Below are 13,718 nucleotides of genomic sequence, written 5' to 3'. Positions count from 1 at the left end.
TGTATGCACAAAATTCTGCATTAGCAAATATCAGAAGAAGTGTAGATGACTGCTACGTCTATATCTGGCCTCTCAAATACACAAGATCGGAATGTTTTCATGCAGCACCTGCACAGTAGGAGTGCGACGATATATCGATATCGCGATACTTTGTCTCCCAATAGATTATCGATACGTCTACGCAAGTATCGTGATATTTGTAGTTAATAACCAGCCACTAGAACGGCTCCATTGTTCATGACTTATTGAGCAATTACTTGGCGGGCCACTAGGGGGAGCACGTCATAAGAGTGGCGGGGAACTGTAGGCGAAGAAGATTCATGAGCTTAGTTTTCTTCTTCTTATTATTATTATTATTATATTTATTTTTATTTATTGTTATTTTATATTTTTGTATATATATATATATATTTATATATTATGTATTTATATTTTATTTATATTATTGTTATAATATGAATTATTCTTTTGGTATTTTTTATTTTATTATTATTTATTTATTGTTTATTTGGTTGTGACGGATTTACCCATCTCCACGTGTTTGGTGAATTAGGCGCTCGCGGATTGCTCCATTTTTACCGGTTAGCGCAATGCAAAGGCGATGCAAACCTTTAGTGAATATGCCCCTCCGATTTTAATGCTAGCAAACAACGCAAAGCGACATTGACAAGCTATTGCTAACAGTTAGCATTGAGAGCCAAACGGATTTTAGAACACAAACAATTGAGTAACACATTCAGACTGCCAAAATGCTGAGAATTGGAATTTGCAGATTCAAGTGAGAATGAATCATAGCATGTTGTCGTGCGTAATAGTGTCACAGGAATGCTAGCTTGGCGAATGCACGCGTGACGTGTTAGCGCGGTTGCGCATCGTTGCGTGACGCGCGCTCTTTGAGAGGTATATTTAGCCAGCTGATGAGCATTTAATTCAACTGTTAAGCAATCAAGTCATTAAAGCCCATCTCGGCAGCATTTGTTGTTTCTTCGCTGTTAGCCTGTCTGACGCTAGCATGTAGCGAGCAAACGCGTACGTTGGACGCTAGCTAGCGGCTGCGAAAGAACACGGACAGCTTTAAAACTTCAAAAACTGACAAGTGTACGGCGATCTCTGAGGTTAAAATAAATTATTTTAAACTTAAAAGAAAAACTTTCTGTAGGTTGACGGAGTTGCATTAGCATAACTGCTGCATATGTACACAACAACAATATGGTAAATAAATAAATCAAATAAATACTAAAATACTCCTACAAATTACTGCTTCCCTCCTTCCTGCCTTCCGTAGCTAAAAATATATTAATATACTTTTTTTTTTTTTTAAAGAGTATAATAGTATTTTTAGAGCACATAAGTATCTTGTTTTCCCAAAATAAAAGACAAATATTATGAAATTAGTTGTATTTTTATTCGCTTATTGCTTTCCTACCTTGTTAAAGTTTGACTTTATTCTAGTATTACCGTTTGTTTCTTCATTTACAATATATTAAAATGAATTTGTTACTGTAACATTACCTCATTTACCCCCCCCCCCCCCAACAAAAAACAAAAAAAAAGAAAAGAAAACAAACAAGGTTAATTGGTTCACATGACCTCGATTTGAGATCCCCTGCTGTGTACGCATGTCTTTAGCTGTGCGGGTGTACCTAATATTGTGACCAGTGAGTGTATCATGACACTAATAATGAGCGGCCCAAAACAATGCTGGCAGGATGCATGCACCTCGACAACATTGCCATTCTTTCTTAACAGTGGACCGAATGAGCCACACGGCCATCGTCTTCCTTGCCTCCCATCACCATGGCAACAGATGTAAGCAGAGGGAGGTCGAACGTTCACTTGCGTCGGCTGCATGTGTGCACAGTAAGTAAGTAAGGAAAAGCATCGAAATATCAAAACGCAACGCAACCTTTCAAACATCAGCGTTGACGAGGTGTCGCCTTGTGTGTTGGTTTGAAATGGCTTCCCCGGAATGGTGACATGAAAGCAAGGGGGGGTTTGGGGGTTGCAGTCTCCAGCAGCTCATTAAGGAAGCTAATTTGTTGCCAAGGTGCAACACGTCGAACAGCATGAGCCTTATATTCAGCCTTATCTAAAATGGAGGCGATATATAATTTTTTGGCCTGTTTTTTTTTTTTTTTTTTAATTGTAATTTACTCTTTTCTTTTCTTTTATTAACAAGTAACAAAGAAATGGTTTTTTTAGGTGCTGGAACAGATTAATGGAATTTCAATTCATTTCAATGGGGAAAATATATTTGACATACAAGTTTGGTGACAAAACAAATAAAACTTTTAATTTAAGAGTTACTTTTTCCATAACAATGTTCCCTTTAACATGTACAAAACGTCCTCTGCGCATTTGTCATTGTTGTGCCACCGGTGTGTGTTGAGAAGCTGTCACGGCATGTCTGTGGATTTCCCTGCAGTGGCGCAAGTCTATGCGCTGGCGCGCCGCGAGCGTCACGCATCAGCACGCGTCGAGCCGAAGCATCCATACGTGACCTCCGGGGATTACTCGCGGTGCAGCCAAATAAGGCGCTAACTGGAATGGGGTCATGTGGGGGGGTTGGACGAGGGAGTTGGGGGGGGGGGTTCATAAAGGTCGACCATGCCTCCGCATTCTCGGAACAGTGGAAAAGTCGCCACTCGTGATGGCCGCCTTTTATCTCGCTCCAGTCCGGGCTAATGTTTGGCGATACGGGCGGAGAGAGCCATTAGGAGGAAGTGGACAGAGTAAGAGTGACGTAGGTAGCGAGCTTTTAAGGAGACGCTCTATAAACATGTGCAATAATAACACTGAAAAGTGGAGTGGGGGAAGGGAGAGGGAAATAACTCCGTAGACTGAAATTCACTCATTCACTCGCAGCCATTTTAACTGAAGCAACCCCCCTTTCGCTCCCGGCTGTTTTACTGGATTTTGACAGATTTTGCAAGGCTCACAGAATATTGTGTTCTGCTGCTATAAAAACATGGAACCTACCAAAAGAAAGATTAGAGCCTCTTCATTCATCAGGAAAAAAAAAAAAAAGTTAGTTTGTATCTGTTTATGTTTTGCAACAATTAGCATTAGAATATAGCTACATTTCATCAATAGTCACATTCCTGGTGAAAAAACTGGCAAAAAGAGCTTGTTGCAACATGGTACTGGCTAATCTCTAATACTCTGCTGCCACCTGCTGGCCTTTTTTTTAGTAATAACTACTTGTTATTCTCTGAAGACTCTTAAGTATCTGGTTAAGGTGAAGGGTAATGGGATTTTTATGAGGTTTTAGGTGAATTAATGAGTATAAATTTACACGTATTTGCACGCACACGCACGCACACACACGTAAAAAAAAAAAAAAAAAAAAAAAAAAAAAAGAGAGCAATGATGATAAGACGTTGAATCGGTAAGACTACCGAATGAACAATTCTGAGCTCTTGAAAAAAATTAAAAAATAAAAATAAAAAATACAAAAATACAAAAGTAATAACTACTTGCTTTAAGCCACCTCTTCATGTCAGAAGATGCATCAAAGCCTTCATAAAATACAACAAAACATTAAAAAAAAACATCTAAATACGTTTTGGGGAGTGAAGGACAAAGTATTAAAAAACGTGTTTACACGTTTTTAGGTTTGGATGAGTTAAATGAAATGCCATTAATTGAGTTGCACCCTCCCATCCCAAATTTTTGTGTTTTTGTTTTAAATAAGGAAACAGAGTATTCAATATTATTATACTTTACAAGAATATTAATAAACATCCGTTGCTTCTAAAACCGTGGCTATCGCCGCTAAGCGTTAGCATGTCAATGTCACTTTGCGTTGCTTGTTAGCATAAAGCTAAGTGGACTTTTTTGTGAGGCTAATGTTAAGGCTAATAAGAAAGTAGTAATTGGTGTCATGATAATGCGCTGAAGTGATACGGCGGGCGCTACCGAGTGAGTTTTAGTTGTGTAAAATACATTTTCACTACAATTAGGGTTTCAAATAAGGTTTGGGATTTTAAATTGGACGTCAACAATGGGTTGGCTTTAAAATTAGGGGTTCAAAACGGGGTTGGTGATTTTCAAGTATGGTTTCAAGCCATGGTTGGGTTTTTAAAAAGTATGTTTCAAGCCTCAGTTGGGGTTTAAAAAGTTCCTTCAAAAAAATGGTAATGTCGCAAACAAGAGTTGAAGTCAGGGTTTGAAGTGGGTTTGGATTTCAATTTGGCCTTTCAAATTATGGTTTCAAGCCATGGTTATGATTTCAGAAGACGGCTTCAACATAGCCTTCGGGTTTTAAAGATCTCGAGTGGAGGTAATGAAGTAAATAATGCAGACTACATCTCGGTTCTGCTGCAAGTCATGAAGAAGCTCCCGAAGTGGAGATTTGTGAGGGACTCACAAGGCTTTAAGAGCACATAACGACGCCAGAAGGCTGAAGTGAGCTCAGAGACTCGGCGGGACGCCGTGGGAACGAGCGCAAACAAGCCGCCCGTACTTTCATTTGCCGGCTCCGCACCGGCCCGGGGAATGAAAGCCGCGCTGGTACGGAGCAACAAAGCAAACTCTCGCTCTTTGCGAGTCGTCCGCGGGGGCCGGCGGATGCCCTGCAGCCGCCACTTTGGCTCGTATCAATCCTGCGCGTCCACTCGGGCATGTAACCGGATTAGAGTAATCTGATTAGAAAAAATGGCTAATACTATAAATTAGATACCGTCGGGTTGGCACAATAAGATTAGCAAAGCTTATAAAAAAAAAAATGCTGGTCTGCAGGATTGTGCAGAATCATCCTTGAAAGAATTTCAGTGACCGTTTATAAATAGTTGTAAAAGTAGAAGGACAGTAATCCCCCAGGATGAGGGTTCGAGCCCCCTATAAATGTCTATAAATGCTTATATTAATAGTTTAAACTGTAAATAGACAATTAATTATGATCCCCAAATATTTGATGGAAAGAGAAGTGACAACATATTGTTCGGGTAATATCAGAAATGTAAAAGTTGTTGTTTTTTTTTTACAAACGTATTAAAAAAAAATGTGTGCTTTTCAAAAAATTTGTTTTTTCTTGTTTTCTGAAAATGTTCTAATATGATTTATTTAACTGTTTTGTTTTGTTTTTACGTCAAGGATATGAAAATTCAGATTAATTCATTCATTTAAAAAACATAATAAATCAAATATTTTTGTTCCCTTAATGTTTCCAACAATAACGTTATAAATTACAGACAGAAAATATTTTACAATAATGTGTCCTTTAATATTTGTTTAATTTCACAATTGAGAGAGAGAAAAAAAATAGATCAGCAAAAATCAGCCTATGTTTTTTTTTTTGTGCCAATTTTAAAGCTAACATAGGCCAATTTGCTGATTAATCGATGCGGCCCTAATTGAAATGTTGTAACCAGTTGTAACCATAAATGTATTATAAATTATCATCCAAAAACATGGGTTACGCAAAACCCCTAAATTCATCTAAAAATCCAACTTAAACTTGGCTCCTTCGTAACGTACAAAACTCGTCTCTCAGTCAGGATGTTTAATGGTACTACTTTCCTATTTAAAATGAGTGTTTTCCCCATTTTGGCCGCATTTTAGGATGTTTCAGAATGACCACAAAAAACACTAATAGGCGACTTAATAGTTAAAGAATCTGAGTAAGCGACAAAAAAAAAAAAAAAAAAAATCCGAGAAACATCCTAAATCACATCAAATTCATCTTTTGCTTACAAATAAATAGCTGACAGATTATTTGATGAAGTAAAAAAAAGACATGCAACAAAGACTTTCAGGAACTAACAATACAGTTAGTTATAAAAACAAAAAAATACTGGTGGAATTAAAGTTTTTGCAGCGGATCTTGGTTGACTTCATTTCGGGGTGCCATGTTTCATCAACTTGCAAAATGACACTTGGGTGATTCATTAGCAAAGATTCGATCCTCGTGTGATTTCCGTCACGCAGAGCGCGACGCCGTCAAGCAGCTAATTGCACGCGGAGGAAACTTTGCTTACCTTGGCGGCGCCGATCTGCTCCTTGCGAAACTTTTCCAAGGGAGTGATCAAGACGTCGTCCGCGTTCTGAATCTACAAAACAAAAGCGGACAAATGTCAGGGCTTGTGTTCTTCAAATGAAGTACTCGGGGAAAAGAAAAAAAAAATCTCATTAAAAAGCTCGATGTCGTTGTCATTCCGCCGCATTGTTGCTGTAGCGTGTCTGACACGCGAGCTCATGCGGTGGAAATGATCCAGTCAAACGCAGACGCATTCGATTGTCAAATGTTGAAACCTAGAATGGGGTTGGAAACAAAAGGTAGGGTTTTAAACCCGGACTGTGGTTTCGTGTTTCTGAGTTTAAAGTTAGTGTTTCAGTATAAAAGTATAAAAGTATAATTTCGAGCCAGGCCTAAGCCTTGGTTGAAGTTTCAAATAAAGGTTAGGGTTTCAAACCCTGGTTGGGGGTTTCTATTTAGGATTTCAAGCCTGAGTGAGGATTTGAAATTAGAATTTCAAGGTAGGGTTAGCAGTTCAAAGTACAATTTCATGACATGGGTTGGGTTCCAATTTGGGGCTTCAAATTATGGTTTCAGTCTCGTTTTGGGTTTTCAAAGTACGGTTTCAAGCTTGGGTTATGGTTTCAAACAAAGCTTTAAAATTAAGTTTTTAAGCAGGGTTGTGATTTCAAATTCGGGTTTGAAGACAGTTTTAGGGTTTGTATGCAAGTATGGTTTAATGCCAGGGTTTGGGTTTCAAAATATGGATTCAACCTTCGGTTATATTTCAAACAAGGGTTAGGCTTTACAATTAGGGTTTAAAACCAAGGTTTGGGGTTTCAAACTCGGGTGTCTAGTGTGGTTGAAAGCTAGGGTTTGAGTTTAAAATTATGGTTCTAATGTAGAATGAATGTTTAATTAATGGGTTTCAAATTAGTGACAGTCTGGGTTTTAAACCTGACTCAGTGTTTAAAGTTCAGGTTTCAAACAAGGATTTTAGTTAGGGGTTCAAAATAGTGCTTCAAGACAGGGTTGACAAAGTCAGACGTTAAATCAGCTCTGAAGTTAGGTCTCTTGTGTCTCAAGGCATCACATTAAATCATTCACTGCCATTGACGACTATAGACGTCAAATATCCCATTTTACTGGGCTGGCAGTAAATGAGGAAATGAATTGATGGAAATTTAGTGGCTATATGACTTGCTTGATTTCTTGATTTAACTTGAGACTTACTGGTAACTTGTAACTTAAAGGTTGAGACTTGAGACTTAATGCCTTGCACATACGCGACCTCCTCCCACCTCTGGCTTGGAGAAATATGGCCCCGCATTTCCACTGCAACCCTGAGGTGCATTTAACATTTTGGAGTCATTTTTTGTGTCTCCCTGCACGGCGGCGACCTCACGATCGAGCGTTTCGCCACTCGTTCGACTCAGAAACAGATAAGCTGGAGATGTATTGCTCCAATTACGGGCCACGTTCGCTCCTGGGGTGCCTGCGCCGGTTGAAGGTGTCGTTACGGCGTAGAAAAATTCCCGCAGGATAAGCTTTCGCCCGTGGTGAGTCGATGACATCAGAGCAACGAGGCTGGGGTAAGGAGTGTTTGGGGGGGTAGGGGGGGGCTGTAAGGGGTTCGCAACGATACGGCTGTTCGGTTGATGGAAGGTGTTATTCTGCGCAGTGAGCACACGTGAGAAAAGTAAAATAATTCACCGAGGCAGCCGAGGGGGGAAGGTGGAGATGGCCTCTTCGTTAGTTCACTGTTAATGTTACAAGAACGCATACCTAACGAAACACAATATCATGCGAAATCTCATGATTTTATTAACTCATTTGCTCCCAATAACGTGTAAATACGTTTTTTTTTAATGCTGTAAGTGTCCCAAAGACATATTTATACGTTTTTTTTGTTTGTTTGTTTTGGTTTTTTTATGCTAGAGCATACAGAAGGCTTTGATGCAGCCTCTCAACTGCAAAGAACGGTTGCAGAAATGGTAGTTATTACACAAACGGCCAGCAGGTGGCAGCAGAGCAAAGGAGATCAACCAGGGCCATGTAGAAAAAAAAAAGCTCAATTACTTACAATTTTGAATAGATTTGTGAAAACTGATGAAACTTAGCTCTCTTCTAATGCTAATTGCTGCAAAACGGAAACAGATAGAAACATACTTTTTTTTTTCCTGATGAAAGAAAATACTTTAATCTTTCTTGTGATTGATTCCATGCTTTTATAGCAATAGAACACAATATTCTGTGGGCCTTGCAAAATCAGTCAAAATCCAGTAAAACAGCCGAGAGCGAACGGGATTGCTTCTGTGAAAATGGCGGCGAGTTAATCAGTTAAGGATACACGATAATGCTATTTTCAACCGATACCGATAAAGATTTCAATCTCGAGTTGGTGTTTCAAGCCGGTGGGTGGGGTATCAAGTTGGAGTTAAAATGAGAGATTTTTTTTTTTAAATTAGGATTTTAAGACACGGTTAATTGTTTCAACGTCAAGCCTGGTTAAAGTTAATTTTAAGTTTTAAACCTAGGTTAAGGTCTAAAACAAAATGTAGGTTTCGAATCAGGTTCAGAATTTCATATGAGTGTTTGAAGACAGGATTAGTTAGTGTCATTTTTCAAAAGAAAATAGTGAAAGAAGGTAGATGAGATCAATTGAACAAGTACTTTTGTTTCCTCAGTAGCAACTGGCCTGGTGATTGGGGACCTCTGAGCTACACAACTCCATTCAAAGTTTTTGTTTTGCATCATTAATCACCGCACAATTTTTAGCATCCCAAACATCTGTTGGGGCCTACACGGACACTCCAGAGGAGCTTCGGTCCTCGTTGATTGCCCCATTCTTTACTTTAATCACCACAAATGCAGTTTCAACTGGCGGCGGCGGCGGCGACACAAGCAAAAGGGCTGCAAATGTCCTTGCCAGACCTTTTCCGCCATGTATAAATCATCCTATCATCTGCATGCATCTGCTGGCTAACCCCGGGACGTCTGTAAGCTAGGTCATTCATATACATGCAAAACAGCAGCGGGCCCGAGACGGACCCCTGGGGTATCCCTTCCAGGACTGTCCTCGGAAAATTGCGCTCGTCCCCTGAGGTGCAATTCAAAGCAATGCAGAAAAATGTAATTTGGAGTATAACGCACTGTGGTAAACGTTAGGAAGACATTTTTTTTTTTTTTTGAGGAAGCCTGATCCCACAGGATTGTCCAACATAAATTAAGCAATAGTCAAAACGGACAGGGACCAAGCACGACCTGTTCTAAAAATAGTCCAGTAGTGATATATGTTTGTCCTAATTTTTGTGAGAAATTACAGCTTCACATAAATGACTATCATTCATTATCAAAAATAACATACATAGCATTATTAAAGGTTCTTTGAACACATTTGTTGTTTCATAGGTCGCTCTTCACATGAAGCACCATCCAAGACGTCAGCTTCAAAAAGGTTGCTGACCCTTTTTCGAGAGCATTCTCTAGTCGGGCTTCAGTATTCTGGAAAGTTCTACTTACGCAATTGAGAATGACCACCTCTGTGTAGAAAATATCTAAATCTGTCATGGCCTGGGTCACGCCAGAGTTCATGACCTGTTAAGTGTCTGCTTAGGTACTGATGTAACAAGTGTTTGTTTACAAAACGTGATGTTCGTGGTGTCAACCTTTAATCCTTTAGGTGACGTTGTTATTTAGTCCTTTGCGATTCACAGTCTGTGGGTGCAGTCTTTGAATTGTGTGCGGTTTGCCGGATTATTGTCCAACTGTTTCCGTGTACCGCTCTCTTAGTTTCTGCCTTTCGATGTGAATAAATAGTTAAAACCTTATTTGTGTCTGCCTTTGGGATCCTACCTCTCAGCACACAATAAAATCTTGACTTAAGACTAATTACTACATGTTCGCGTTTGGTTAAGTCGCACATATGCAACTCGTCTCCCTCCCTGCCTCATCCCATCTGAATTTTGGCCTCTTTTGCTGCCACTTCTCTTCTCTTGATATAGCCAAAAAGATCAGGTTTGACCAGGGGATGGCATTAATTTTTGTGAACCGTACGCTTGCGAAGCCCATTTGAGACTCTTTTGTGATTAAGACTTATATAAACAACCTTGACTTGACCTGACTACTGAGAATTTTATACAAAAGCAGATTTGTCTTCGATGTACAGTCGTTTAAATGGCTTGCCTCCAATTACAATTCCCCAAAAAGTACAAAGTGCAGAAGAGAAGATATTTTTGACATTCAAGCTGCTTAATTTGCTTTTCGGTGATTAACATTTGAGCCGATACAGAACAGTCCCCCCCCCCCCCCCCCCCCACTGCAGTGCTCATTAAAATGTGGCTCGGTTTTAAATGTACACACCGCGATCCTTCGGTGACAAATTGGCTGATGCGACACAGCCCTTTTCTGGAATATTGGCCTAGCGCTTATTAGCGTAGCATGTGATGTATGCGCTCAATTGGAGATAAGGTCAGCCCTTCCGTCACTTGTTTTCCTCGCCAGGGGTGACAGTTTCATTTCGGTATCGGCTGTGCGCGTGTATATAAAAAAATCCATTCAAACGTGCAAAATGAGGGAGGGAAAAAAAAAAAAAAAGAGAACAGGATGGGGGTCTTAAATCACGAAATCACGGCACAACCACGAGAGCACTCGTGCGACGCTCCATCTGAAAGCGTCGGAGGACGTTTGGCGGTCGTCAAACGGCGGCGGGCTGTAATCCCCCCCAACCGAGTGGCGGTGTTATCTCCGTGCACCGGGAGTAATCTGCCCGTGTGGTAATGTCATTTCCTACGCTTTATCTGCTCCGTGCTCGCTCGTCTAATTGAGCCCGCGGTGTGCGCGTGTGTGTCGTCGCGCTTTCCAATGGAGACATCTAATAGCGCTCACTTGTCCAATTCCACTTGAACAGACAGGACAGTTAAATACGCAGGTTGATAAGCGGCGGAGATTAACGCCTACGAGGTAAAATGGGAATGAAAGAATTTGTGCTTGTCCTCATCTTACAATCAGGTGTACACGCAACTTTTGCAATTGTAACACATCGTAGACGTAAATGAAATCGTAAAATGCTTTTTATGTAGCGCTTTTAATTACACCATGTGGTGCCCAAGACGCTTTACAATTATTAGATATTTGAGGTGTCAAAATTAGTGCATTCATTTTGAGTTCATTTAAAGTTCCTTTAATGCCACTATTTTATTTTTTTTAACACACGATTTAGTGACCGCCCCTTACTTGGAAAGGAACAATTTCACTCGCAACGCAGCAGAGACATCCAGACAAAATTTAGCAGTAATGCATTTATTAATAATGCATATATTTGTGGACACTGGGGTCAAGTTGTATTTTCGCAATTTAAAAAAATGTGCAGAATTTCACAAGTTACTTCATGTTAAAGATTAGATTTTATTATTATTATTATTATTATGAAAAGAAAAATTAACTGAACTGTCACCAATATCTTAAAAAATGCCATCATGCTATCTAGTGGCAGAAAAATGACCAGCACAAATCAATATCACACTTTTTTTTTTCCAGTACATCTTTTTAATTTTAACTCAATTTTATAAATTATGAAATTGCTGGATCAATGACTAAAAGATGCAGCCGTATTTCTATTAGCTTAACATTTTTTTTCTGTTTTTCTTAAGAGTATGAAAACTTAAAAAAATATTTTCTTGTCCATTAAAAACAGAAATAAAAGTTGCGATTGAAGTCATGCGATTAATTCCGATGAAAAATTTTAATCGCCTGACACCACTATTAGGTATGTAACGATATCCAAACAGCACGATACGATATTATCACGACACGAAGCTCACGATGCGATAATTATCGCGATATTGTGGGGAGTTTGGCAATATTTAAAAAGAAAAAAAGAGCTCATGCTTAAAAAAATTAAAATAAACACAATATTGTGCTATTGTATGTAACAGCAATGCATATAAACCACCTACAATCTTTAATATTGTTTAATATTGAGGTGCTTACTTGTTAATCCATGCACATTGCGTTCCTTCACATATTGACTCGGTTGTCGGTTCGCAGGCATATTACATTCCCCTTCATCTGCCAATTTGTGTAGATTTTAAACATAGAAGGGCCAAAACATCCCTAATGGAAATTAAATTGCACTAATAAACTAGCCACTAGAGGGTGCTAGAACTGCACAAATGGAAACCAACCTGACTTTTTTTTTTTTTTTTTTTTAACAGATGTGTTGCTTTTAAATATCGTGAACATGACGACAACGATGTTGTGGCAGTTTTAATATCACGATATTGCCCTCATCGTTACATCCCTGCTCATTTCAGTTCAAAATGGTGAGAGCCGATTGAAATCGGAAGACTGCATTAACACACGTCATGAAGTTGGTCTCTTGACGCCAGGTGGTCCGATACAATTAACAATATGTTGTCATTACGAGGATATTTTCACCTCAAGCCACAAGGCATCTGTGAAATTACACTTTTTTTTTTTTTTTTTTTTAAACGGAAATCTACTGCATTTAGAATTGTTGTTGCCTCCAATGTAATGTTGCCAAATATTCAGATTTAGAAAATCGACGTTTGAAAACAGAATTTGATTTCCTTGCTTCTCAGCTTCGTTATTGCGTCTTTTTCCTGTTTGTTGCTCCTTCAACTAGGAACAATGTTGCGTCATCACAGGTATAACCAGAATCTAAACAGATGGAATAGGATACAATTTCAAGATACAGTTAACTCCAATTACTTGCCATTTTCTTCTCTTTTTTTTCCCCTGAAGCAAAATGGGCCTCTAATGAAGCAAACGGGATTATGCCTAAGGCGCCGCTCATCAAAGCACAGAAAGCAAAAAGATCCCGATTTAATCCAGTTGTCTTTGCAGTAAAACCAGTTGAAATATTTACACCTGAACGAAAGCCAACCTCCTTCAAGACTCAGCCGATAAAGTCGGCATTATGCCGGATGCCCTCAGCAAGCTCGCCTCCCTCGACGGGATTAAAATCGGCGATGCTCGAAAGGATTCGGCAGCGCTGAAGAATTTCATTACCGAGCAGGTGCGGCGGAATCCCAAACATGCTCAACTTCTGCCGCTGAACAACGTGTTTTTTTTTCTCAGACCACCGCCGGCGCATGAAAAACTACAAGCCTGCGGGAAGTGTCACGTTTGAGCGAGAGCTTCGAAAAAAATGCACGTGAAAGACACGTTGTTTGCAGATCTTCCAACACAAAGAGCGACAATAAGAGTGGTACAAAACTTTATTCTTCTTATAGCAACACATCCTGTGTAGTTTCTAACAAAATTGTGTTTTACCCTTATAATGAAAATCAACATGATACATAAACATGATTATCCGTCTGGACGGAATGGTGATGGTGAATCTCGGCTTGTCACGATTATGAGGGAGAAAAATAGTGGTTACATTTTTAAAATCTTCATAAGCATAGAAAGAAATTTAATGTTAATTTAATTATTAACTCATTCACTCGCCGCCATTTTCACAGAAGCAGTCCCGTTCGCTCCCGGCTGTTTTACTGGATTTTGACAGATTTTGCAAGGCCCCACAGAATATTGTGTTCTCTTGCTATAAAAGCATGGAACCTATCAAAAGAAAGATTAAAGTCTCTTCTTTCATCAGGAATAAAAAGTATGTTTCTTTCTGTTTCCGTTTTTCAGCAATTAGCATTAGAAAAGAGCTAAGTTTCATCAGTTTTCACAAATCTATTTAAAATTGTAAGTAATTGAGTTTGTTTTCACGGTTGATCTCCTTTGCTCTGCT

The 13,718-nt window shown here is 39.3% G+C and overlaps 1 protein-coding gene across 4 annotated transcripts in view; it reads right to left on the bottom strand.

Moving 5' to 3' along the window:
- Positions 1–13,718, bottom strand: part of arhgap42b (Rho GTPase activating protein 42b) — an 86,410-nt gene that overhangs the window by 34,075 nt on the left and 38,617 nt on the right. For all 4 annotated transcript variants that reach the window (XM_077494320.1, XM_077494321.1, XM_077494322.1 and 1 more), the window contains exon 4: positions 5,979–6,050. In XM_077494320.1, the coding sequence (XP_077350446.1) occupies positions 5,979–6,050 (72 nt within the window). The remainder of the gene's footprint in view (positions 1–5,978; positions 6,051–13,718) is intronic.

Source organism: Festucalex cinctus, chromosome 13, assembly GCF_051991245.1.
Source record: "Festucalex cinctus isolate MCC-2025b chromosome 13, RoL_Fcin_1.0, whole genome shotgun sequence".
In the NCBI taxonomy this organism is placed as follows: Eukaryota; Metazoa; Chordata; class Actinopteri; order Syngnathiformes; family Syngnathidae; genus Festucalex; species Festucalex cinctus.
This window is presented reverse-complemented; position numbering and strand designations above follow the sequence as displayed.